Genomic DNA, 25,908 nt, shown 5'->3' with positions numbered 1-25,908 from the left:
CTAAAACACAGACTTGATTGGGACCTATGGGCATAATTCAAACCAATCCCCTAGTCCTATAACAAGCTCATACCAAGAACAAACTTAGCTGGTCTCTAAGGTGCTACTGGAAGGATTTTTTTTATTTTTTATTTTGTTTTGACTATGGCAGACCAACACGGCTACCTACCTGTAACTGGAACATAGGTTCAGTATTTCTAGTTTAAACACTGTAAGATAATGCTTGATGTTTTCATTTTGTTCTTAGATATGCTGTATGCCGCCCAGAGTGGCTGGGGAAACCCAGCAAGATGAGCGGGGTGTAAATATTATTACTTGTCAGTAGTACCACCATCTGACATAGCTGGAGAAAAGTACTTGTTTTTAATTATTGTCTTACTTATTTAATGCTAAGTGTTTCTTCTTTACTGCAAAATATATTTTTTTCTTTTGTCTTGGCATCCATTCTCTTACGAAGCAGTCTTCTTAAAGGATGTCCAGGCTCATCTAAGCAGTTCCAGTGTCTAAAGAGAAAAGACAAGGGATTGTCCAGACCCCATAGCATCACATAAGCCCTACATTTTCTACAGAGTGGCCTTAGCATTAATAAAAACAAATGGTGGCAGCCTGACCAAGAGATTATAGCTTTTTACTGGTAATGGCTCTCTGCAGTTTTACAATGGTGGCAGCGGTAGTGATTTATTAGATTTTTATCCAGCACTTCTTCCCAAAGGAGTCCAGGGCAGTCATGTTGTGATACGTTGTGGAAGCACTGTATTTTTGTTTGTGTAGTTGTGTCTCACTCATACTGTGTCTTCCTAAGAGAAAACAAGTTTAGGGAAAGGAGGAAACTGGTACTTAAGCATAATAGACAATAACATATTAGTCCCGGAGATTTAGCACCATGGGGTTAAAATATCTTGGGATAATATTTTCCATCTGAAGATAAAAGCAAAGGGGTTTCAAGCCAAAAATGCAAATGCTCCTTCTTAACATCTTGCACTAAATTCTAGACTGTGCTTTATGGGGTATATAATGAACAGATGTGAAGAAACAAGAGTGCTTGTTTTTGTGTCCTTGGGCTGGGGTGTTTGCTGGAGGTTAATAATACTGTGTGGCACAGATGCTAGTGCATACCTGACTGCAGTGTGTATGTGTTTGCTTTTGTTTCTGCCTGTCCCTATAATGAGAGAACCACATTGTCCTAAAACATATTAGCTCAAGTGGAGAAGTGTCCAAAAAGCTTCATGCTGCCAGCAGTGTTTTCATCCTGACACCACAGTCAAAGCTCAGGTGGCCAGTTATGCATTGCCAAAAGACTTTATATCACCAAAAGACACAGTGGCAGAAGGTTCCAGGAATTCTATATTCTTTTCCCAAAGCCTTTTTCCTGTGTTTTTAGATAGACCTTTTAAAACATTTCCCCCATAGTTTCTTTACAGGGGAATGCATGCAATGTAGTCATTCTTTTTTGCAGTTGTTTCTTCAGTAGCAGTTGTGCTATTTCTTCATTTCATCTGCTTTTTCAGCTAACATGGAAAATCCATTTGTTACCAATGATCTGGAACAAAAACAAAAAACAAACCCTTAAATATGGATGTTTCTTTACACTTTAACGTCTCAGATTTAGGTGGGTGTGGTTTTGATGTGGGTATTTTGGGAGGCTAAACACCGACTGCACCTCTTCTCTTTTAGCTGCATCTCACCTGATACCAGAGCCATTCTGTTTTGCTCCAGGCATTTTTTACTTCTACAAATAATGGTTTTGAAGAGCTCTTTGCTCAAGAATCCCAAAGAGTGAATGTGGACAAGTGGTCCCACCATAGTAAATATTCCTGACCTTTAATATAAGGAAGTATCTGCCACTTACATTTTACATTCATCACTTTATGAAACATGATAGCAGGCCACGTTTTTCATTGTGTAATGCAAATTGCAGTGTGTATATGTCAACAGAAAACTTACTATTTTTCACAGGAAACTGAAATATTTATAAAATGGCAGGGGGCGGGAATGGGGCTTGCAGAATTCTGATGTGTCTCAATTTTAAAATTGAAAAAGGAAGCTTCATGTGGAGAGGGCAACACTTCCTGCATATTACAGTGAAGTCTAGCAAATTCAGGTTCTGTGTTATGAACCTTCTACCTCCTCAGTTCTCTAGTAGGTATCCCTCCTATACCTTGCTCCATTTTTGTACATGTGCAAAGTTAGGGAAAGTGTCATTTATACCACTTGCTAGAGCCAAAGTGATTAGAAAAGGAAACAGAAAAGGGGAGAGGAAGATAGGCTGTGGCTAATCAGAATTTAAAGGTTTTGAAATACTGGTTGAAAATGTTACAGGTAGGTAGCCGTGTTGGTCTGCCATAGTCAAAACAAAATAAAAAATAAAACAATTCCTTCCAGTAGCACCTCAGAGACCAACTAAGTTTGTTCTTGGTATGAGAAGTGTGCATACACACGAAACTCATACCAAGAACAAACTTAGTTGGTCTCTAAGGTGCTACTGGAAGGAATTTTTTTATTTTTTATTTGGTTGAAAATGCTTTATGATGAAGAAGGAGGGGAAGGAAGAGGAGGATGTGTATTAAGCATCTGTGTGAATGCTAAGCAAACACAAATAGCTATGTGGGAGGGTTGAGGAAAGTGGTGGGAATTATGAAGGAACCAATGGCAGGGAATGAACTCTTTTATTTCCAGAAATATGATTCACCCACTGGTGAAACAGCATGACCAAACTTATAAAGAATGAAAAGTTAACAATTGTCTGGATGGTCCATTGCAGTTCCACAGCCAACAAACAATGGGAAAACAAAGGCCTTATGGGCAAGAAGCTTTGCATCTTGAAGCATTCCAATATTATAAAATAACTGCATGCAAAACTTGGCCATCTGTGAAGAAACAAACACCCCTGCAGTCATATGCAAGTTTTCCTATTTGATGGGTTTTCAAAGTGTGTTCTTACAAACCTTAACAAATGAAGAAGCTTCTCCTCTGCTTTAGGTAGTATGCTTTTTCTCTCTGACATTGTAGTGCATGTTTCAAAGGTCATGAGAAGTATATACTGGGAAGTTACCCAAATTAAGTTCCTGAAATTTCTTCAGAGGTGCTTTCTGCTAATCCAAGAAAGGCCTCATGCCAGGTAGTGAAACAACTTTTTCACAAGCTGCTGGCCACATGCCGGTTAGAAAATATGAGAAGTTTCTGTTCTTGACAGCCCACTGTAGACAAAGAAACACGTGAAGCAGGATTAGGAAACTGCACATGCCCTGTCTAAAGCTATTTCTTCTCAAAGTGTTGTCTAATTATTTGAGTTGCCAAGATATAAATATTGAGCAGCAGCAGCAGCAGCAGCAGCAGCAACAACAACAACAACAATTAATAAATAAATAGACTAGGAACAAGGAAAGAGTAGCTGACAAGAGCTCCAAATTTCTTTCAGCAGCTGTTATGTCACTTCATAAGACCTGTGGAACCTAGAAGTTGCTAAAGAACACTTAGTTTTATTTGGCTGCAACAGTTAACACACGTTCCTCCAGGGCTTCATTTGTGCCAGGGCTAAGCCCCAGGATTCTTGAAAATATAAAAAGAAAGAAAGGTGCCTGCCAGCTTATTTAAAATAGCCTTTTCCTTACAAGGATCTGCAGCCTATCCAGTTCTAACACATTTCAGATTTAGAGGCAGGGATCACCTTGAGAAGGCTGAAGGCTGAACAACTCCTGATCAGAATCTGGCTGAATCTCCTGACACAAATACCGGTAAGTGGGGAGGTAAACCTGTGCTCCATGGAAGATGGCAATGCATAAATGTAAGAACCTTTAAAACTACACTACCATTGGAAGGAAATGGAGGCCTGTAAGCTCAATTGATGCTTTTGAATTATGGTGCTGGAGGAGACTCTTGAGAGTCCCATGGACTGCAAAAAGATCAAACTTATCCATCCTTAAAGAAATCAGCCCTGAGTGCTCATTGGAAGGGCAGATCCTGAAGCTGAGGCTCCAGTACTTTGGCCACCTCATGAGAAGAGAAGACTCCCTGGAAAAGTCCCTGATGTTGGGAAAGATGGAGGGCACAATGAGAAGGGGACGACAGAGGATGAGATGGTTGGACAGTGTTCTCGAAGCTACTAACATGAGTTTGGCAAAACTGCGGGAGGCAGTGGAAGATAGGCGTGCCTGGCGTGCTCTGGTCCATGGGGTCACGAAGAGTCGGACATGACTGAACAACAACAACAAGCTCAACATGATATGGACAGAGGTTGAAATGGGCAAACAGTTGCTACAAACAGAAATGGCTTTTTGTGGAATTTCTGATCTGATCAGTCTGATCTTGAAACAAGAAAGTATTAGTACAACCGGTGCCAATTCAGACAGTACACTAAGCAATAAGGGTTTCTATGTATCAAAGACAAAGAGCAATAATACCCACAAATATACAATTAATGTACTCCAATGAGCAAAAAGATAAAAAGGGCAATGCATAATAATGCAAACAAGATGATGATCAATAATAGTACAGAACAAGCAGTTACTGATCTGTTTTGACCATTAAGGCCTGTCCATACCTTGGCTTAATATGGATTGATTACCCAGTTGTGTTTCCTTTAATTCTCCCTCATCCTTGCAGTGTCCTCCTCCCAACTACTGCTGTCCCACTCTTTCTCCTCCCTAAATCCAGATTCCCTGTGCCCTGAAAATCCAAATAGGAGATCTACCGGTACATCAATTGCATAGGGCAGGGGTTTTCAACCAGTGTGGCGTGGCACTCTGGAGTGCATTGAAGGATGGTCAGGGGTGCTGCAGGCAACACAGGCCTCTGTCCCTCTTTCCTTCCCTCCCTTCTCTGGTGTTCTCTCGCGTCTCTGCCTCCCAAAAGCTTTTGTGGCTGTGAGTTGCAGCATCCCTGGCTACAAGCTCCCCAGGCAAATGGTGCCTCTGTGGCTGGCCAGGGGGTGGTGACTGCCAGGAGCTGAGACAGACTCAGAGTAAGCAACCAAGCGGGCCAGTCCACCAGCCCTTGCTATTGTGAATGGACAGACAAGTGGCAGGCAAGCAGGCGCTGTGCTGGCCTTGCTTGTGTTTCTGTATGCAAGGCCTGCCTGGGAGCTGAGCGCCCGGCACTGAAGGGGAGCCTTCCCGCCATGCAGGCCCAGCAGTGCCCACTGGTCCCCCCAAGGTAATGTGCTGGCCTCATGTTAACCTTTGGCCAGTCTCTGTTGGGCCAGTAAGGCTGGAGACATCCTCTTCTCAGGTCCCCATGGGGCATTGTCATTGTGAGGAGGCACCTCTCTTTGGAGCAGCAGGGTGGGGGGAGCTGAAAGACCAAGTGCAGCAGAGGCTGCTGCCCTGAGGACTCCCAAGCAAAGGGAAGATGAGAGGAGGCTGAAGGAATGCTCCACAAGGGAGGGCGTTCGAAAAAGGGTAAGAGGCTGCCAGCTCTGCAGGCAAGGAGTGCAGGGAAGTCAGGAACAGACGAGAGAGATGAAATAAATGTATGAAAGTTAGAATAACTTTTATGAAACTAAGGATAGTGAGTTGTGACAGCAAACTAGAAATCTACTTGTTCTGGATGTTATGTTCCTTAACTAAATATATGCTTGCATTCTGGTCTGAGTGGATTCTCATCCCACGTCTGGTGTACATATATATAAAATATAAAGGGTAAAGGTCAAGGGACCCCTGACCATTAGGTTCTGTCGCGGACGACTCTGGGGATGTGGCGCTCATCTCACTTTACTGGCCGAGGGAGCCGGCGTACAGCTTCGGGTTATGTGGCCAGCATGACTAAGTCGCTTCTGGCAAACCAGAGCAGCGCATGGAAATGCCGTTTACCTTCCTGCCAGAGCGGTACCTATTTATCTACTTGCACTTTGTGCTTTTGAACTGCTAGGTTGGCAGGAGCAGGGACAGAGCAACAGGATCTCACACCACAGACCTTGATCGGCAAGCCCTAGGCTCTGTGGTTTAACCCACTGTGCCACCCGCGTCCCATAAAATATAAAGGGAGAGTCCTACTATTCAGTGGGTGGTGGCAGATGTCTTTAAGTGACTGACTTTGGTGACATACCTGGGGGATAAGCCCTTGTTAAAGGACAGGAGGCAATGTCCCACACAGTATTAAAAGTTTCTGTTCAGACATTGTATGAAACAACACCTACAGGATGCTGAAAAGGGAAACTCAAGGCTGGTTTTCAATGAAAGTATATAAAAATGCTTTAAAGATATAAGGTCACTTCTGAGGAGCCTGAGCCATCAAGGACCTTTAATATAAGTCTGAGCTGAAATTATATTTGTGAATAAGAATACCTGTAATGGATCAGTTGAAATATCAAGCTTCTTGTAGTATTGTTGCGGTAGAACTGTGTATGGACTTCCCATGCCCCTATATTCCTTTCTGTTGTCTAATCCTTCAGTTCTGGGAGATTATTTTGGAGATACCTGGTATTTCTCCATGATAAACAGGGTTTAATTGTTAAGCCTAGCTATCTCACTGCTCAGTCTTGACTTCAGAACACTAGTGCATATAGAAAATCTGGTTCAATACTAGACTTGGTGTGGAATACTGTTGATAGTGAAAATCATTTTATCCCTACACCAGCCTCTTAAGGATGCTCAAACGTTTTGGAAATTCAAGTAAAGGAAAGTGTCTCCCAGATTGATCCCTATTGTAAGGCAATAATAATAATAATAATAATAATAATAATAATAATAATAATAATAACAATAATAATAATAACCCAGATCAGAATGTATCCAACAGTTGTGTGACTCAATAATTTATTGACGTTTTGCTGCTGCATTTGGTTAAGTTTCTCCTTCTCCCGCACAAAGATAGATCAATGTCCAAGAGATAGCTGCAACTCTCCAGCAGTAAAGGCGGGCCTTAAGCAGTAGTACTGGTCCAGAGCATGTATAACATGCAAAAATCACTGTCACCTCCAGCAGAGGCAGGACTGGCCAAGACCCCTGTCTAAAACCCTGGAGAGCTGCAGCCACACTGGTCTAGATCAGGGGTCAGCAACCTTTTTCAGCCGTGGGCCGGTCCACCAACCATGTGCTGGGCCGGACTATATTTTGAAAAAAATATATGAACGAATTCCTATGCCCCACAAATAACCCAGAGATGCATTTTAAATAAAAGGACACATTCTACTCATGTAAAAACATGCTGATTCCCAGACTGCCTGCGGGCCGGCTTGAGAAGGCAATTGGGCCGCATCCGGCCCACGGGCCTACCCCTGGTCTAGATGGACCAATAACGCTGTGTGCTAAATCTGCCCCCTCCCTCCTCTCAAATTTAACTGAAGTGTTGAAGGAAGACTGGGTGAAATTTATATGCTTTCTTTATGTTTTAATATGGCGTGCCGCATGAGCAATATTTGCAAACAGTTCAAAACAGTGTTGGTTTTGAGCTCGTTTATTTGTATGCACCCCTCACGAGCGCGAGAGCAACACGGCGCGAGGAGGTGTTGCGGGCTCCAGAAGAACGCCTGAGCGACGACAAAAGCGAAGGAGACACGCCCGTTTTCCCGGGCGGTGTTTTCGGTCTTGGCAAAAAGAAAAGAAAAAGACCCGTCCTCTCTGCTTTTCCGGACGAGGTTCCAGTCCACAGTTCACAAAATTCAAAGGCGTCAGGGACCGCTCCTAGTGTGAGGGGAAGCGTCCTCCCGGCGCCAAAAACCAAACCCCAAGGCCACGACGGGGCTGACCCCGTCCCCCGACTCCCAATCGATACCACTACCCCACCCAGAGAGAGCAAGCGCCTTGGCGCGAGGCGGAACATTCCCGCCGCGCTCCACCAGGGCGCTACCTCTGCGCCCCTCCCCTCCCCTCGCGCGCCGGCGGCGAGTTCCCGCCTCCCGCTGTAGCTCCGCGCGCGCACCTGCCCAGCGCGAGCTGAGAAGGCGAGTCCCCGCGAAGGCGGGACGACGAGGGCAGGCTGTCGGCAGGTGCCCACGCGAGGCTGCCCATTCCCCGCTGAACTAGCGGAGCATGTGAGCCCTTCCCTCGCAAGACCGGCTCGGAGTGGAGTGACCGGCCGTGCTGCGCCTGCTGCGCTTCCCTCCGCCATGGGCCTCCCTTTGCTGCTGGGGCTGCTGCTCTCCCGAACCGGTAATGGGGCGTCGTGGGGGGCGGACGCCGTTGAGAAAGGGGTCCGGTGCGGGGGAAAGGCGGTGTTGGTCTGCTGTATGTTTTCTACCCTAACCCCGCCCGACCCCATCTCAGTTCATGGGGGGCTTGCTTGGCGCCCCTCGCCGTCGTGCGGGACTGGCTCCGGGCGGGGTTGTGGGCATAGAGAATCGGGCGCTATGGGGCGGGTCAAGGGAGAAGTTGTGTGTCCATCCGCGCCTTTTAGCTTTTGTTTTGCGCCCGCTGTCTCTAATAGGACCATCTTTTCTCTGTGGGTCTGGAATCCTATGCACGTCTCGCTGGGAGGCGAGCCCCCTGAACGGACTTTGCTTCCATGTAAGCCCGCTCAGGATCGAGCTGCGCGTGTCCCTCTCTCAGCGGGGCGGTGTCTGGACAGTCGTCCAGGTTTCGGATCCAGCGCGCGCTCGGCGCCTCGGATTTGCAGGCGGCGACGGGGAGAACTGTCTGACCACCCTGTTTGCTAATCACTTTGGGTGTGTTCAGGCCAGGCAGATCCCCGATGGCGTTATTGATGGATGGGTGCTGGGAGAGAAAGGAAAGAGGGATGTACGGCCATATAATAGGCTACGGAGGAACAGCGCAGTCCCCATTCCGCCGCTTGCTAACGGAGGGAAGAAAGTGCCTGTTGCTTACGGGGTAGCTGAAAGATTTGATCGCAGATTTTCATTTCGAGTGCCAGGCTGCTTTCTCTGTCGGAGAAACTTTCGGCAAGTGGTTGCCAAGCTGTTTGCCGGCCAGACAAGGGCTGTGACCCTTTCCTCAGCCATAGAGTAGAGCCGCTCCGCAGCGCGCTGTAGGAGCCGTTTGCAATGTAGAACTCGCTTGCTCGATGGGGTCGTGTTTTTATGAATTGGCCCGAAATTAGATCTGTGTATGTTCCGATTGTGGAATATGAACAGAAGGTTTTTTCACATGACGTTTATATATATTTAAAATATATGCATATATATGGTCTGCATTTAATTTGCATATCCTACATTGGTTATATTGGTTAGGTTATTAAATTGCGTTTCACACTTGTCAGGGGCAACATCAGGGGACAGCTATCTCTGTGAGCTTCCCTGACAGATTTGTTTGTATATTAGATCCTTGGTCTAATACAACATAGAAAGGTCTAAGACTCTAATCAAACATGGATATTTCTTGGGTTGCTAATGCAGGAAGGAAATATGAGGAGGACCATTTTAAAATGAAATGCACATTGCATCTAATGTGAATTTTAACATGGCATTATGTGTCATGCTGCTGCGGGTGCAATCCTCTTCCGAGGATGACCCAGAGCTCTCCAAAGCAGCCCATGCCATGGGGCAGCGAGGCACCCCGCGGGATGTGGGACAGCCACTGCGTCCTAGGGAGCACAGGCACCTAAAGGTGCAGGCTTAGTTAGGCACTGGAGTGCAAGCCTGAGGAACAAGCTCTACACCAGAGTAAAGTGATACTTGTGTGAAAAAAAGCTATTCATGAGTAGACCAAATCCTCAGGCAACCCAGATGCCCTGCTGCTGTGCTCAGACTAAAAACCATTCAGTTCATGGCACAGTGCTGTAGCCATAAATTTGTTCCATTGCCCTGATGACCCCCTGTCTACCTAGCTGTTCAATTCAAGACCTCCCCCATGCCTCACATTTTGACTTCAGATTGCCTTTGACCTTGCTTCTTGAGCTGCCCCTGCATTTGAACATGAAACTAATACCAGACTGAGTCCAGTACTGTCCATGGTTAACTCTCAGCTGCTCTGTCCTTGCGTCACCTGGAACAGGACATTGTAAACTAGGGAAATAACTGGTAATGGGGTGGGTACTTTTGTATCATGAATGAAAATATCACAGAAAGGGCTGTTGTGTTTACTGTATCTGTAATCTGAAAATATAAAACATACTTTGGTTAGAATAGCTCTAATCTGCTCACTTTCCTGCATTAACAACATTAACACATGCACAGATTGCATGGGAGTGAGTCAAAATGCTTTGTCAAACTTGAAAACACTATTCTTCTTTCTACCCTGCATTAATATATTTCACAAGTGACTCATTACAGACTAAACTAATAAGAAGACTTTTTTAATTTTTGAAACATATATTCATCTTTAGTTTGTGTGGCACATGAAAGCTCATACCAAGAACAAACTTAGTTGGTCTCTAAGGTGCTACTGGAAGGATTTTTTTATTTTTTATTTTGTTTTGACTATGGCAGACCAACACGGCTACCTACCTGTAACCTTACCTTTGGGATGAGGCAATATAGAGTTTTAAGGCTACAATCCTATGCACATTTACTCAACAGAAAGCTCCAAAGGATACAGTGAGCCCTTTCTGCGGTGGCTCCCTGCTTGTGAGATGCTCTCTCCAGGGAGGCTCACCTGGTGCTTTCTTGCATATCTTTAGACACCAGGCAAAAACATTAATTTTCTCTCAGGCCTTTGGCTTATTAAACAACCTATGGCCTTTTAAACTGTGTGTGTTTATGGGTGTTTATTATTTTTGTTTTACTATGTTATGCATTTTTGTGTTTTATATTGCAAACCACCCTGTGATCCTCAGATGAAGGGCAATAAAGAAATTTAACAAATAAATGAAATTATACTGCTTGGTCAGCAGAAGTAGGGTCAGCCTTTATGGAATCACATGCATAGTTCACTTGAAGGGAAACCAAATTTCCTTCCTTGGATCCCCCCCCCGAATTGGTTCACAAACTTATCTAGAAACATAATACAATGACGATTATATTAATTTTAGATAGATGTACCACTGGCTACTTTTAATGACTTGGGAGATATGTGTGACCACCAGTACTGAGAGATGTTGAATCAGTATCCATCACAAGTGGTAAGAAACACAATAAGAGCCCTGATAGATCAGATTGGAAGTCCATCTAGTCTAGCATCTCATTTCCCACATCTACCAGCTAGCTGTCTCTGGCAACTCTGCTAGTAGCACATGAACACAACAGCACTCTCCTGATGATGTTCTCCTTTAGGTGGTATTCAGAGGGACATTGCCTCTGATCCTGAAGGTACTATATAGCCAGCATGGATAATATTCTTGATTGAGTAATAAAGAGTAATTTAGTTGTGAAATGTGGTGTTTAGCCCTACCCATCTGCTATATCACTGACTTTTCTGTATGTGTTGAAACAGCATTTGGTGGCATTATATCTGTCAGCATTCACTTCTCTCTTGAAATTATGTAGAACATCATAGCTAATGACCCTATATCCCTTCCTTCTCCCTTTTGCATCTCACAGGGCATTGGTAAACAGTATGGTAGTTAGCAGCATGTAACATTTTAACCACAATGTAAAAATGGTGAAGCTTATTATTTTCTCTAGAGAAACTGCTCAGTTTCTTTTTTGTGGTTTAAACCCCTAGTTCATCTGCTTACCTGCCTTTGAGCTGTTCCCTTGGGCTTATTGATCCAGAAAGGGTGATCTGTACTGGCCCTCATTACCTCCTTGCATCCTTGTTTCTGCAAGTGGCACCCTGAAATTCCAGGCAGCAGCAGAGGATCTAGGCAGAGCATTGTCAGATCCAAGACATGACACTTATTGCTAGACGGCAAAGGTTCATTGGGGCTGCTGTGGGCCTTGGGCACCAGATGACTGGTGAGCAGCCAACCCTGCAGCAGAACAACTGCCCCACTTCAGCTTCAGAGAATGCTACAGCTGAAATTGGTTGTGCACCAGGAGCAGGTGTTGGAAGCTCCTTTGCAGTCCTTGTTGGGCACACTGAGCACAGAGGACCTGTTGCCTGACCCCTTGTTGCTTGTTATTTATCTTGTTGCCCTAGGCAGCCTGTCATCCATCCTGGTCCTACTTCCCTTCCTCTACTTCTACTTCTGCATCTCCTCCCTGGTGCATATCTCATTTGCAGCCAGCTTCTGTTTCTGTAGGTGGGCCATACTCCTGTTTGCTGTGCTCCCATTCCCAAGGTTTAGGGGGCATTGCACAGACTTCCTGCCTAGGTAGGGCAAGGTTGGTGGTTGGTAGTGCTCCCCCACACCCAGGGGTAAGCCTATCACTGGCATAACACTTCCATCCACCTGGCTGCTCTTCGGATTGTGGGTTGTGATTGCCCTGATTAGACAGTTGCTTGGCCGTTCCTCCCTTCCCTACACAGATGGTTGCGGTATCCCTGCAAATGGTTGTGTTCCTCCTGCCATATGAGGTGTGGTGGTGGTGGGGAATGGAAGATGGTTGCAGCTGCTATACTTTGTAAGACAGTTGCCCCCTTTCCCCTGCATATCTCTGTGGGATGTTATATAGTCAAATCCCTGCCATACATTTAAAATACATCTAAAGCAATGGCTCTCAAATAAATCCTGGAAACGTATCTACCCCTCACAGAGTCACAATTCCAACATTTCTTTGTAGGAAGCCCAGTGTATGCTGTGGAAGTAATCTGTCTGAATTTCAGAAAGTCTGTTAAATGTGTAGTAAGAATGCTTGGGATTCAATAGATGTTAACCAAGCCATAATAAAAATTGAAAATCAATATGCGAAGAGAAACACTAAATGTAAATCAAAAGCACACTGGGGGAAATGAGAGATGGTGGGCAGGAATATGAGTGTTTTAGAATGGGGCTATATTTCTATGTTGGGGTGGAGAACCTTTTCAGTTTGAGGGCCACATTCCCTCATGACCTTACGGAGGCCACCTGAGAGGGGTGGGAAAAGCCGGAGACAAAAGTGGATGGGGCTCTTAATTTTCTACTGTAAGCTCCATTCCTAGACACACAAATGCCAGAGATTTCTACAGGCCCTCATGCGCACGTATCTTTCCATTTTCCATCCAGGCAAGGAAGAAGCTTTATCACAATCCAAGGGCACATTGCAGCCAGACAAAAGTACTTGAGGAGAGCACCAAGCAAGGCTGGTGAGGGGCAAGGCCAAGGACCTTGCCCCAGGGACCAGATACCTGTAGATCTAGTGGGCCACATTTGGACCCTGGGCCTGAGGTTCCCCACCCCTGTTGTATGTGATAGAAATTCAAGGAGCGTTTCATTTCTGCAACTGTCATTTTTCAAGGACAAGAACATCTGCCCTTCAAGCATGGTTCAGTCTGCTCTGTTCTCCATTTGGCTCGCATTCAAATACAGAAACCACTGCAGTAACTGGTTGGACCTGAAATGATTCCATTTATTAGTGGTTATAGTAAGATGCCAAATGTGATACCAGGAAGTCTGTCTGTAGCTGTCATTTCTGTCACTTAAGTACCAGGACATGAGTCTGGAGCAGGTGTCAAATTGCTGAAGTGAACTGGAGGTTCAAACGACACTGCTGTCATAGACTGGGCCCATCTTTTTCACCAAAATGTAGATTTCCACCAAAATTCAACACCAAAGTATAATCCTGCCCAACTGGACACTGCTCCTTTTTTTAAAAAGGCTTTAGAAACTCTTGATTTTATGTCAGAAGAATGGATTAAAGTGTGGAGAGCATCCTTTCTTCTAAAAAGCATTTAATGCAAGGAGTGGTGATCTTTACATGCTAGCTACCAATTATCAATTACCAACAGCAAGAGGTAGATAAATGTAGATTTGTAAAAAGAACTCTCATACACATCCGTTGGAATATCAAGATATAAACCATACTATAGCAATGGGAGGAATTCAGCATAGAACTATGGCATTTGTTTTGTCAGAACAAGCTTTTCAGCTTGCCATATGGAACAACACCCTTTCTCTTCCTGCTTTACACTATTCTGGGACTTCCCCCAAACCAGGGACGAAACTAGGCTTTATTTCACCCGGGTCAAAGACCCAGTTTGGCACTCACCTGCCCCCCACATTTGCACGCATACACACTTCTTCTTCTTCTTTGGCGATCTCTCTCTCTCTCTCTCTCTCTCTCTCTCTCTCACACACACACACACACACACACACACTGAGTGGGAGCCTCAGTGGTAGCCCTCTGGAGGCTTAACCCAGGGCAAGAGAAAGACTACCCCCCTCCTCGTAGTTACAGCTCTGAGTGAACTCACTGAATGGCTTTTTTTGGGGGGGGGGAACAGTGAGGGAAGTCCTGTTGCACTAGCTGGAGTCCTTGTCTTTGCTTCCTCCAGTAGGACATGTTACTTGAATCCCACACATCTCCCCCCCCCAACACCTTGATCATATGAACAACAGGATAGGTAAAGCATACATATGTGCTAATCCACATTAAATGATTTTGAGAAACCACATTAGTGATTGTGGCAGTATAAACATTCCAGATTGCTTAATTCAGCAAAAACAGGAGCTTATGATTGTGCCCTTGAAGGGATAAGAAAGTGGCTGCAGTGTGTGAATTTATGAAATGCTAACACTCTCTCTCTCTCTCTCTCTTCTTGAACAGGAGGACTCCTTGTTCTCTCTCTTGATCAGCCGCACACCTGTATAACAGCAGAGACCCTTTGCTTGGCTGAGCCTGCCTGCAGTGCCACTTATCAGACCTTGCAAAACTGTTCCCAGTCTTTTTCCAAGAGCGGTCTCCCCCTCAACCAAGAAGCCAGGAACAGATGCTTGGCGGCAGAAAAATTTGTAAGAAACAGTTATTTTCAGGAATGCAAGTGTCACCGGCGCACACGAAAGCTGGAGCAGCTGTGCCTGCGCATCTACTGGACAGTTCATTTCTCTTTTGGTGAGATAGAGGCTTTGCTCACTCTTCATTTTGTATTATCACCGGTGGCGGGAGGATAAGAATTGTGAGCCCCACTCCAGAGCAATACCTGAATATCTGGGAGAAGGCCCTTGGACCTGATTGCAAAAACAAAACAAAAACCTTTGCAGCAAGTCAAGACTAGCATTGTCTGGCTGACTAGAAAGCATCTCCCCAGGGTCTCTGTTTTCCTACATCTAGCCTTGTTTCTTGAAATTCTTTTTAACGAGAGATGCTGGGGGTTATTTTGGGATCTTCTGCTATGACTCCTCCCAAAGAATAGAAAGGTATTAGAAACCCATTGCTTATTTTTTGCTACCTTGAAATTTTATTTTCCATGATGGTTTACAAAAAGAATAAAAACATATATATTTAAATGTTTACATTGACAATATTCTAAAATAGACATCAAAATCAAAAAAGATCCCTCGTAATTTTTTTTTAGACTGAATAGTATATTAAGGTGTGATTCTTCTCTTTCTGTTAATTAAAATCTTAAGCATTTCCTGCTTAGTTTTATGTGCCCCAGTTCCCACATTAAGGAGCCAACTGGGAACATGTAGATAGACTTCTTTTTCACATGCAGCTGCCAGCAAGTGCTCTCTCACGCTGAAGGTGGAGGGCCTTTTCTGTTGTGGCCTCTCCATTATGGCACAACAACAACAACAACAACAACAACAACAACAACAACAACAATTTATTATTTCTACCCTGCCCATCTGGCTGGGTTTCCCCAGCCAGTCTGGACGGCTTTCAACAGAACATTAAAAACAGAATAAAACTTCAAACATTAAAAACTTCCCATAAACAGGGCATGCTCTCCCTTGGGGCATTTTCCCTCTTTTGCCAATTATTTTTATTGGTTTTACAAAGTTTTCCTTGCACCTACATTAATAAATGTTGGTACCAGGAAAATAGTTTTCAATTCACCCAGTTTTTTATGAAATTATTTTATAATGTTGTATCATTGTTTTTAATTTAGCGCTGAAAGAATTTTAATCTGTGCTAGATTGACGTGTTTTAGCTTTGTATTGCTCTTGTGCTTTTATGTAAATGGATATGTTTAGAGTTGCATTCTGCTGCCTTGGCTTCTGTTTTTTTAGAGTTTGTATTTTGTGATTTTCTGTTTTATTCATTACACACAGAACATGGTTATAGTGTGACTCCTAAGTAAATAAATTTATTTTGCACAGATGACTTTCATTTGGAGGTGTCACCCTATGAAGATACAGACAATGAAGACTCTTCAAAGACCAATTACAACAAACTGTCAACTAGGATTTCAGGTAGAACCTATACTGATATTTGGTTGTCTTTTCTTTTCCTCAGGACCTACACACTACAGCTGAGATTTTTTTAGGGAGAAAGGAAATGTTTTATAAGCAATTTAAAGGTAGCTTCAAGCAGACTAATGCTAGGATGCCAGGGTAAACATATGGACTAGAGGTGAGGGATATCAGCATGGATAACTGTAGACCAAAAATAAAACACAAACTCAAATCTGAAAGGCAGAAATTACTGTTATTATAACGTAACAGAAAGCAAAAAGTATAACACTCTCAAAAAGAGAAAGTAGCCCTGTGAAGTAAATTTTCCACAGAAAAGAAGTTTTAGTCTGAGAAGAATCTTCTGAGAGGTACCAGCAGTAGCAGTCAAAAGTAAACTTACTGGGAAGGTAGATGGTATCACACCTTTTGATGTGTGTACACAGAGAATAGGAGTGTGCCACCCACCAAAACTCTGGCCTAGTATAAAATCTTCCCAAATGAGGTTCTCTATGTGATTGCTTCCCTCAACCTTCAAGTCTGCTCTGATGCTGCACAGAGTACCTGGGTGGATACCCAGGATAGCAACACCAGTGTGCATGGTGCTTTTCACAGTACAGAAGAACAGGTGCCTACTCCAAGGAGTCTACAATCTAAAGCTTCACACAGGGCAAACTATGAAGGAAAAGGAAGCAGGTGTAAATGAATCAATTTCTAAATTGCAAAGTGATGTTGGAAATCGCTTTGACTGCCTTTTCTTCCTGATTAATCTACACCTTCATGGAAATAATCTGTGGAACCCACTATATATTCTTGTCTTTTTGTGACTCCCATATAGCTATGGATAGGACAAATCCCTGCCTGCATGCCACAAACGTTTGCCACTTGAACCACAAGTGCATGCGTCTGCGCTCACTCTATGCCCAGACCTGCAGCACAGTGACCACCTGTGATCGGCGCAAATGCCACCGACATCTGAGACACTTCTTTGAGAGGATCAGTGCGGATTTCACCAAGAGCCTCCTCTTCTGCCCTTGTCAAGACGAGGTCTGTGGTGAGCGGCGCTGGAATACCATTGTCCCGGAGTGCTCTTTCCAGAGCAGCAGCAGCAGCAAGCCAAACTGCCTCGTCCTGTTGGACTCCTGCCTGAAGGACAATATCTGCAAGTAGGTCTGGCACCAAGGGCGTTAGGGCGGCTGCCATAGTAATCTATTAGTTGTGTGAGGCACAAGTAACTGGATCCTAATGCGGATTGTACAATTGATATAGTAAAAGAAGGAAATAAAATGATATGTTTCCATAATGTCTAACAATTTAGATAGTCCCAGTCTACACACATTTTAATTTTAAAATGCAGTCTGTATGTTTTTGAAACAGCAGTTCAGGAGAAGCATCACCTAAATCAGGGATGGACAATTTCTACATACATGAGAGCCACTTTATTCTCCAGACAGATGTCTGTGAGGCAGAGGTGGTCAGTTTCATAATAAAATTGGAGACCATCTAGTAAGAAGGACTTTGCTCTTAAGGAGAGCATATACTCAATATGTGTGTTTATGAAAGGTAAAGGACCCCTGGACAGTTAAGTTCAGTCAAAGGCAACTATTGGGTGCGGCGCTCATCTCGCTTCAGGCCAAGGGAGCCGGTGTTTGTCCACAGACAGCTTTCCAGGTCATGTGGCCAGCATGACTAAACTGTTTACCTTCCCGCCACAGCAGTACCTATTTATCTGCTTACAGCGGTGGGCTTTCAAATTGCTAGGTTGGCAGAAGTTGGGACAGAGCAACAGGAGCTCACCCGTTGCGTGGATTCAAACCAATGACTTTCCGATCAGCAAACTCAAGAGGCTCAGTAGTTTAGACCACAGCGGCACCGGCTCCCCTTGTACATTTGTATATTGCATTAAACATGTGAGAGATGTAACACTAACATGTCTGTTCTATAAAGTATTTTTGGTTAAACCGCCAGTTGCCAGAATGAAAACACTGCTTCAGGGGCCACGTAAGCCATGAGCCATCAGTTGCCCATTCCTAATGTAGCTATTACTTTTAAAATGAAGATCAATGACGTTGCTTAGCTTTGTATAAAAAGTGGCTTTGGTCTATAAACTGCAGGAGAAATGAATAAAGCAATCTCTGTGGTGGTAAAGAAAGCCCTCATTCTGATAGTTGTTATCTTCCACCAGATCCCGGCTGGCAGACTTCCAAGAGCAATGCAAGCCTTCAGGCACATCTTCAGATGGCTGCTCTCCGCACAACCATGCTGCATGCCTGGAGGCTTACATGGGGATGGTTGGTATGTGCTGGGCCCAGAGGAATTCACTGGGAGCTTCATGAGGGTTATGCCTTTACCCTTTACCTGGGGGGGGGGGGGTGCCATGTAAGGTCCTGCCTTCCCGGTCTATGGAACATAGAGTGAGAAAGGAGCGTAAGCTTCTCTGAGCTGTAGGAAACTCCCTCTTCTGAAGGCTTGGTCCATCTTCCTTCCCCTTATAGCTGAATACTATTCCACTTCCACGTTCACTCTGAAGTTGGAGGAGGAACGTTAACCATCAGTTTCTTATGTTAGGTGGTTATTAGCCATGGTAACAAAATGGGGTATCCATGTCTAGAAGTGGTACACCTCTGATTTTGAGGTGCTGATGCCAGAAACAGGATCACTATCCCCTTCATGCCCTGCATTTGGCTGACCACGGCAACAGTGTGACTCTGCTTTAGTTAATTACAATTTTTAAAACTGGATATATTTGTATACCTTGCCCTTCTGCCAATCTGGAGCACAGAGCGACTTCACATCAGAAATCATTAGAAGGAGGTTGAGATTGGCAGGATGTTGAATTGAGCAGATTGAGATAGAAGGTTATGGGCTTATGGAAAGCATGCCTAGACTGGTGGGTCTATATCTTTTGACTCATTGGTATTCCTTATGGGCAAATTCTGACTCTTGTCTTTTTGGTCTTGAAATAGGTACACCTATGACCCCCAATTATGCCAGCAATTCCAGTACTGACGTCACACTGTGGTGCTCCTGCAAGGACAGTGGCAATCAGAAGGAGGATTGTGAGCAAGTTCTCAGCTCCTTTGCCAGCAACAGATGCCTCAGTAAGTCATCCAAACATATGCCAGACACTTACCCTGCCAGACACTTAGTCCATCTAGCCCAGGGGTAGGCAACCTAAGGCTCATGGGCCGGATGTGGCCCACTCGCCTTCTCAATCCGGCCCGCGGACGGTCCGGGAATCAGCGTGTTTTTACATGAGTAGAATGTGTGCTTTTATTTAAAATGCATCTCTGGGTTATTTGTGGGGCATAAGAATTTGTTCACCCCCCCCCCAAAAAAATAGTCCGGCCCACCACATGGTCTGAGGACTGTGGACTGGCCCACGGCTGAAAAAGGTTTCTGACCCATGATCTAGCCCTATTAATTGTTATCCCCTTTTCATAATAATACTAGTTCAACTTTTACCTGATTAAATTAATTTGACAGCAGATTCAGGACAGGCAAAACCAAAGTACTTGTCTATCCAGAGAATTCACTGCCACTGGATTTTATGCATATATTAAATTTAAACCCGCCTTTTCATTGAAGGCGCTCAAGATAATGCGTTTTATAAAGGATCAGAGAAATTCCTAAGAGAAAGATAGGTCAACTTATTCATTGATTAGATACATCCATAATATTAGAAGTTGTATGTCAGAAGTTGGCTACAAATAGAGGCATCTTGCCAGGGGCGTAGCAACGGGGGGGACGGGGGGGGGCAGAGCACTCCCGGTGCCACATCTCCAGAGGTGACAAGGCATGCAGTTTGGTGGCGGTGGTGCTCCAGCACCGTACAGACAGTGCTGGGATCCTCTGCTTGCAGCTGTAGCCGCAGGTAGAGCATCCTCAGTTTGTGGCTGCGGCCATGAGCAGAGGATCCTGGCACCGTCCATACGGTGCTGCAGCAGCAGCAACCCGCTATTTAGCGCACATGCACGGCGGTGCTACGAACGACGCATGTGTTGTACGTAGCGACGCTGCGCATGCGTTCTAAGTAGCAATGCCCCCGCCCCCCTGGTGCATGTCATGTTTGCCGCTCCGGGTGCCCGAATGGCTTCCTACACCTTTGCATCTTGCTCTGGGGTGGGAAACCTTTGACCTTCCAGATGTCGTTCCCATCATCCCTAAGGGCAAATTGGCTAGGTCTGATGGGAGTTGGAGTCTAGCAATAGTTAACCACTTCCCATCTAGCTACTGGCTTCATGCCTGCATCCAAATTTACCAGAGGCATCTAGTCGGCCTCTTTTGGAAACAAAGGTCCTTTATTCTGACCCCTTAGTACTTCTAGGGTTCTTGTTGCTCGTTAAGCAAGGAATGGGAAACTTGAAGCCCTCTAAGTTGTTTCTGGGCTATAGCTCCTGTAACTCCTGACTATTGATCATGTTGACTGGGGCTCATAAGGGGTTTTTTAAAAAAATTTATTGATTTTTCCATGTATACTTCTTTTAACAATATATCTTTAACAATTTTTCATATTTCCACCCTCCTCCCCTGGACTTCCCTCATACTCCCGTTTTGTTTTATTCCACATTGTTCACCCTGGGCTCATAAGTGTTGGAATCCAACAGCATCTGGAAGACCAGAGGCTCCCCACCCCTGTTAATTAATCACTCCGGCATTCACAAATTCATTTGTTCTAACTAGTCTAGTGGACTTTACATCAGCTCATTGATCCTGGTGTTTGAGCATAAAATCAGGTATTGGCCCTAACTTTGCCAAGTCCTCCTCTCTGTCTACTGTTGTCAACACATCTCTTAAAATGTTTTGTCTTGCTAAGATTTTAATATTTTATGACTATAAAAGTTCACAAAGGACATAAAACAGAACCAAAACTTGCTTGTTAAACATTTAATTCCTCTACTTTTTATCTGTTTGATTATAATTATGGGGGGGGGGGAATCATCACCACCACCACCCCCCGTTTAAGATTTGGGCACTTATTTGACCAAACATGCTTCTCCCCTTTGGAAGGGAGATAAGCCATGCCCCTGCAGACATTGGCTGGTCTGTGTTCCCTGTATGCTCCCCTACAGCATGGAAACAGCAGCCTACCTAAATCATGACGCCTAAAGCACAGTGGCAAATTCCGGAGCAGACTTGCAGTGGGTTAATTGCCAAAATGCTTCGGCAATCAAAAATTGCATAAAAATAAAAATTGATTCACAAAAATCAATCAAACTGTACACAAGGAGTGTGCAATATTTTCCTGCTCAAGAACCATATTCCCTTGTAGGCAACTTTCAGAGGGGGGGAGGCACACATGCCAATAAGTGGGTGGGGCCAGAGGCAAAAATGAGTGGATTAATAAATGTGGCTCCTAACTTGGTTCAGCAGGCTGTATTCGAGCCATGCAAAAAGTCAGAGAATTCCATACACAACTACACAAACACTTCTCTCTGTCATTCACACAAGCAAGAGGCGATGGTGCAGTTCAAGGACATATTTGAGTCAGAGAAAAGCACTCGAGAGCACAGAGCAGGGCTGTTGAGAGTGTGGCCTGGGAAGGGGGCATGGCTTAGGGTGATTCATGTGGTTTGGAAGGGCCCCTGGAGGGCCACATTTGGCCCCTGGGTCTGATGTTCTGTTCCCCCACAGTAGATGCATGCATAGCCAAGCTGAGCAGAAAAGGTCTGCTGGCTCCCTCTCAGGCCATTTCCAGGCACGAATGCATGGGTGTCTTACAATAATTTATCCTGTTAGATACACCTGGTGCTCAAAGACCCAGAATGTGTAACCTGACTGTATACATGCATTCAAGTCCTCACACAATCTCCTGCATGTTCTCTGCTTTACAGGAAGTGCAATCCAGTCTCAGATGATCTTAAACCAGAGGAATATGGAGGTTCAAGAGCAGCTGCAGTTCACACCTTCCCTAAATTTCCAGGGAGATGCCACCAGCACAGATGGCACAGTTTTCACTTCAGAAATGCGTTGGGTACGAACCGTTCCTCCTGTTTGACGCAAAGCCAGCCTCTTCTGAATCTGTAGCAGGGATATAGGGAACCTGTGGCCCCACGGATGTTGCTGGTCTCCAAGCTCCCATCAATCCAGTAGTGAAGGACAATGCAGCTGCAGTCCAGCAACAACTGGAGGACCACAGGTTTCCCATTCCTGATCTGTAGCGTAAGTGGAATCAGGTATGTCATGCGCCTATAAAGCAAGTGGTTGGCATAACAAGGTTGCTTTAGTTAAGTGTGTTTTATTGTGAGAGAGAGAGTTGAGCAAAGAAGCTGACACCTTTGTCCCCAGGGATCTCCTCAGGTCTTCCAAGTAGAGCAGGGGACACCGTACAAGCGGAAATGGTGCTGGTGGGGAAAGGAGGGATTCAGATGAGATGTTGTGACAGACAGCAGATGTATCCAGTCATGAGCTCGCTCTCTCTCTCTCTGCCTTTCTAGGAAGCTGAGAAAAGTAAGATGCAGCCAGAGGTCCTCATGCAAGACGGAAGATCATTTCCTAATTCTGTATATTCTGGCGCTCATCTTTCTTCACTCACTTTGACCTTCACGCTGCTCCTTCTGTTACTTGGTCCACCATAACATCATACATCTGGCATCGCTCCTGACTTGTAATTCCATGAGAAGGGAAACTGGACATTGTTTCATGCCAAAGAGGAAGCACTGACCACCGCAAGCCTCTTCCCAGTGCTCACCCCCTTCTGCCTAGAACTCTGCCAGTTTCACTCGCTGTTCTATGCAATGTTGGCCTGCCTGTGAAAGGGGCAGGGGTGCTGGTTCTCTTTCCAGTGCCCGCAAGGAAAAGAAAGCAGGCAGCTTGGAGATTCTAGGGACTTATTGCCTTCCAATTTTTATTTTTATTTTAAGAGGAAGGTGCCCATTGCCTCTAGACTAGCAAATGAAATGCTATTTCTGGCTTCAGAGTTGCCCCCAGATCTGGATCCTCTACTCTTTGGTGGTGTTCAGGGCCATGTGTGTACGCATGTCCATTTCTTTAGACATATGAAACAAAACTTGACAGTGATGCTAAATTGTATCCTCTGCACTTAACCCTTTCTGCCCCTTTGTTGTGACTCATGAGACATTTAACACCTCAGAGCTAGGCTGGGCTTCTGTATTCATCTCAGTAACATACAACTTTCCTGTCTGGTATTATATGAGCCTTCTAGGCTTTCATAGGAATTTGCATGCAGGCTTACTAAGATTTTACCCACCAGAGTTTCCTCAGAGGAATGAAATGTCTGCCCTGAGCTGCAGAGCAAAGATTCCCCCCCCCCAATGTGTGGCTACCAAGCATCCCTCCACATGTGTTCCTGTACATTCTGTGGCACCAGACATTTATCCATAATGTAATAATTCCAGATGTAAAGATTTGTGTGGTGTAGACTGCTGTTCTTTTGTGCTGCAGTGGTATGTTGTCCATTTCTAGGCACACATTAACAATTCAACCCCCCCCCCATATGTGTCACCACTGCCTTGTTGGTGGCCTTAATTTTTTGGAAGAGGTAGCAAGCTAACTGCAACAACCTCCCTGTGTAGCTGTTTGGTGGCTGTGAAAGATGCAGTCAGTATTGCATCTTGTTTCTCTCCTACTCCCCAAGAAAAATAGACAATGTTGTGGTTGTCAAAGTTTCCTGCCATTTATGTGGGGGTGGCTGGAGAACAAAGGCACAATCCATCTTTCTGTGAATGTTCTACCACATCAACCAGTGATGACAATGCCTTTGTGAATTTTAGCATGTTTCATGTTTTTCTCATCCAGGTATGAGTTCCTTCTTGTTTGTGCCCAGTGAAGGAGTCCCTGTACTGCCCACCAGCATAGGCTCTGTTTCTATGTACGTTTACTGGTAGACTTTGTCTCAAACATTGAGGTATGATTTGGAAAGGCCTGCCGATCCATTCTGCAGTAGTAATGGTGTTTATTATTATTCCAGCTCTTTACTGAAGGCAAAAAAAGGATTTGCTTTTGTAGCCTTTTTAAAATGTTTGTAGCTGGTTGTAGCTGTACAAATAATTTTGAAAGCATGTCTTCTGAAAAACAAGGCAAGGAATGTGAAAGGGTTACAATAAAAGCTTATTGGGTTTAAAAAAAAAACAAGGAAAAAAACCCTCAAATAAATATTGGGTTTGGCAGTGTAATACTGGCACAGAATATGTATTGGATCCAGGCACCTGAAGTGTTGTGGGAATCCAGACCTTGGAACAGGCTTAGTATCCATATAAGCTGAAAGCTTTCGCAACAGTGCAAATGTTTTTACAGCATTCCTTAGGGTAAGCAAGTCCTGAGTGGAGAATCATGGGAAGTCTTAAACTTCATTTGTAAGTGCTTTCTCATAAGCCAGTTTGTATTTCACAACACTGTTCTCCATTCTAGTTCAGTTGCCAAATCAGGCTTACTTATACAACATAGCAAGTTACAAAAATAAAGTTCAGCAATTTTATCCAGCTAAGAAGCATACCTATTGTAAGATTTCAAGCGCACAACCCAGTCCTCCATAGGTATAGTACCCATGTGCAGTGGGATTGGTGCCAGTAGAACAGGGCAGGGGTCACCAACCTTTTTAGGTCAGGGCACACTTGTGAAATTTTGAAAAACTGCTGTGAGCACCAGTCCTAAAATGACTGCTCCGGAGGTGTTTAAATTATACAAAATGGCTACCTTGGGGCATGGCAGAAAATATAATGGCTGCCACATCTAAAAGAACAGAAAAAGAGACAGGGCCACAAAATGGTGTAGGCATGTCCCACATCAGTGCACACAGCCCTGCCATCAATGGGGAAAGAAACCTCAGCCTCTTATGTATTCAAAGAGAGAAGCTCTTTGCACCTTCTCTCTGTACAGAATGTAAGGGAGGGTGTCCAGTCCTGGCATCCATGGAAATGTGGGCATGTTGTTAGCTTGGGGGGGGGGGGGCTCAGTGCAAGCAGCAATTGAGCAAAATATCTATTGTGTATTGGATTTTTAAGGGGGTTATTTACTGAGACCTTCCATGGAAACCATAGGAGGTACTTAAAGGCATGCTGGCAACCCTTGCTTGAGCTTTGTTTTCTTGCTCTCCCCTGGTTAGAGTAAGTGGGTGCCTTCTTAGGTCCATGTACCTGTCCCCCCAAACTCTCAGCCCCACTCCCCCCGTCACTTCGCTATAAATTACTTGTGCTCCAGAAGATAAACTACAGTACTTGCTCTGTGGAAGGAGGGAGGCTGTATGGCAGTAGAGAAGTGTGGTCCCTCGCTCTTCCTACATGGGTAAGTGAGGGAATGGGCAAAACTGCTTGCTGGATCTGCAGTGGACTGGATCATGCCCCAACTGCTTTTATTTCTAGTACATTCCACTGAAATTTCATTTCCAGTATCTGGCTGAAGTGACACAGTATTGAGTCTCTGTTGACTTTTCAATGTTGTGAGGTTATTTCCTGCTACTTAACATAGTAACAATGGTAATTTGTCTCTATTGAATACACCAGCAACTCTCATGCCTTTATTAAAGCTCCAGGGCAATAGAAATCTCTAAAATGTTATCCGTCTTCAATATACAATTTAGGTCTCTTGGCAAACAGAGGAAGCAGGAGCATTGAGAGCTGCTGTAATGTACATTGCAATATCTTACAAATGTGGTTCAGACTATAATATCCAAAATAAAGTTTATCTTATAACTCTGGGAGTTCCTTTCCTTTATGTTCAGCAAAAAAATGCACAAATGTCAGTTCTACCTAGTGGCGGCACAGTGCAGGTAGCTCTCACACAACAGGTTTGAAAATGGAACCAAACCAGAGATATATGTCTAGTCTCTCCTGGCAACCTATGGTGTTAGAATTCAATTGTGTTTATATAACTCGACACAGGAAGCATTGATCCTCAAGCCTCAGCTTTTCTATGTGTTGGCATTCA

General features: G+C 44.5%; 1 protein-coding gene across 2 annotated transcripts; it reads left to right on the top strand.

The window, feature by feature from the left end:
* Positions 1 to 7,820: 7,820 nt before the first annotated feature.
* On the top strand, positions 7,821 to 25,676 carry GFRA3 (GDNF family receptor alpha 3). Of its 2 annotated transcripts, none has more exons than XM_033140513.1 (8): positions 7,821 to 8,087; positions 14,456 to 14,740; positions 15,952 to 16,044; positions 16,862 to 17,189; positions 18,209 to 18,318; positions 18,990 to 19,124; positions 21,858 to 21,997; positions 22,461 to 25,676. In XM_033140513.1, the coding sequence occupies exons 1-8, from the start codon at positions 8,045 to 8,047 to the stop codon at positions 22,599 to 22,601; spliced, it is 1,275 nt and encodes a 424-aa protein (XP_032996404.1). In that variant the 5' UTR covers positions 7,821 to 8,044; the 3' UTR covers positions 22,602 to 25,676. The 2 variants fall into 2 exon arrangements, with proteins under 2 accessions (XP_032996404.1, XP_032996403.1); XM_033140512.1 differs by lacking the exon at positions 7,821 to 8,087 and adding an exon at positions 12,845 to 12,995.
* Positions 25,677 to 25,908: the final 232 nt, after the last annotated feature.

This window comes from Lacerta agilis, chromosome 2 (genome assembly GCF_009819535.1).
Source record: "Lacerta agilis isolate rLacAgi1 chromosome 2, rLacAgi1.pri, whole genome shotgun sequence".
Classification (NCBI taxonomy): Eukaryota; Metazoa; Chordata; class Lepidosauria; order Squamata; family Lacertidae; genus Lacerta; species Lacerta agilis.
This window is presented reverse-complemented; position numbering and strand designations above follow the sequence as displayed.

Excerpts from the sequence above, each read along its gene's own strand:
- GFRA3 (XM_033140512.1), top strand. The coding sequence starts at position 12,860 with ATGCCAGAGATTTCTACAGGCCCTCATGCGCACGTATCTTTCCATTTT. Across the intron at positions 18,319-18,989 it reads GGCTTACATGGGGATGGTTG|GTACACCTATGACCCCCAAT; the intron begins GTATGTGCTGGG and ends GTCTTGAAATAG. Across the intron at positions 19,125-21,857 it reads TGCCAGCAACAGATGCCTCA|GAAGTGCAATCCAGTCTCAG; the intron begins GTAAGTCATCCA and ends TCTGCTTTACAG.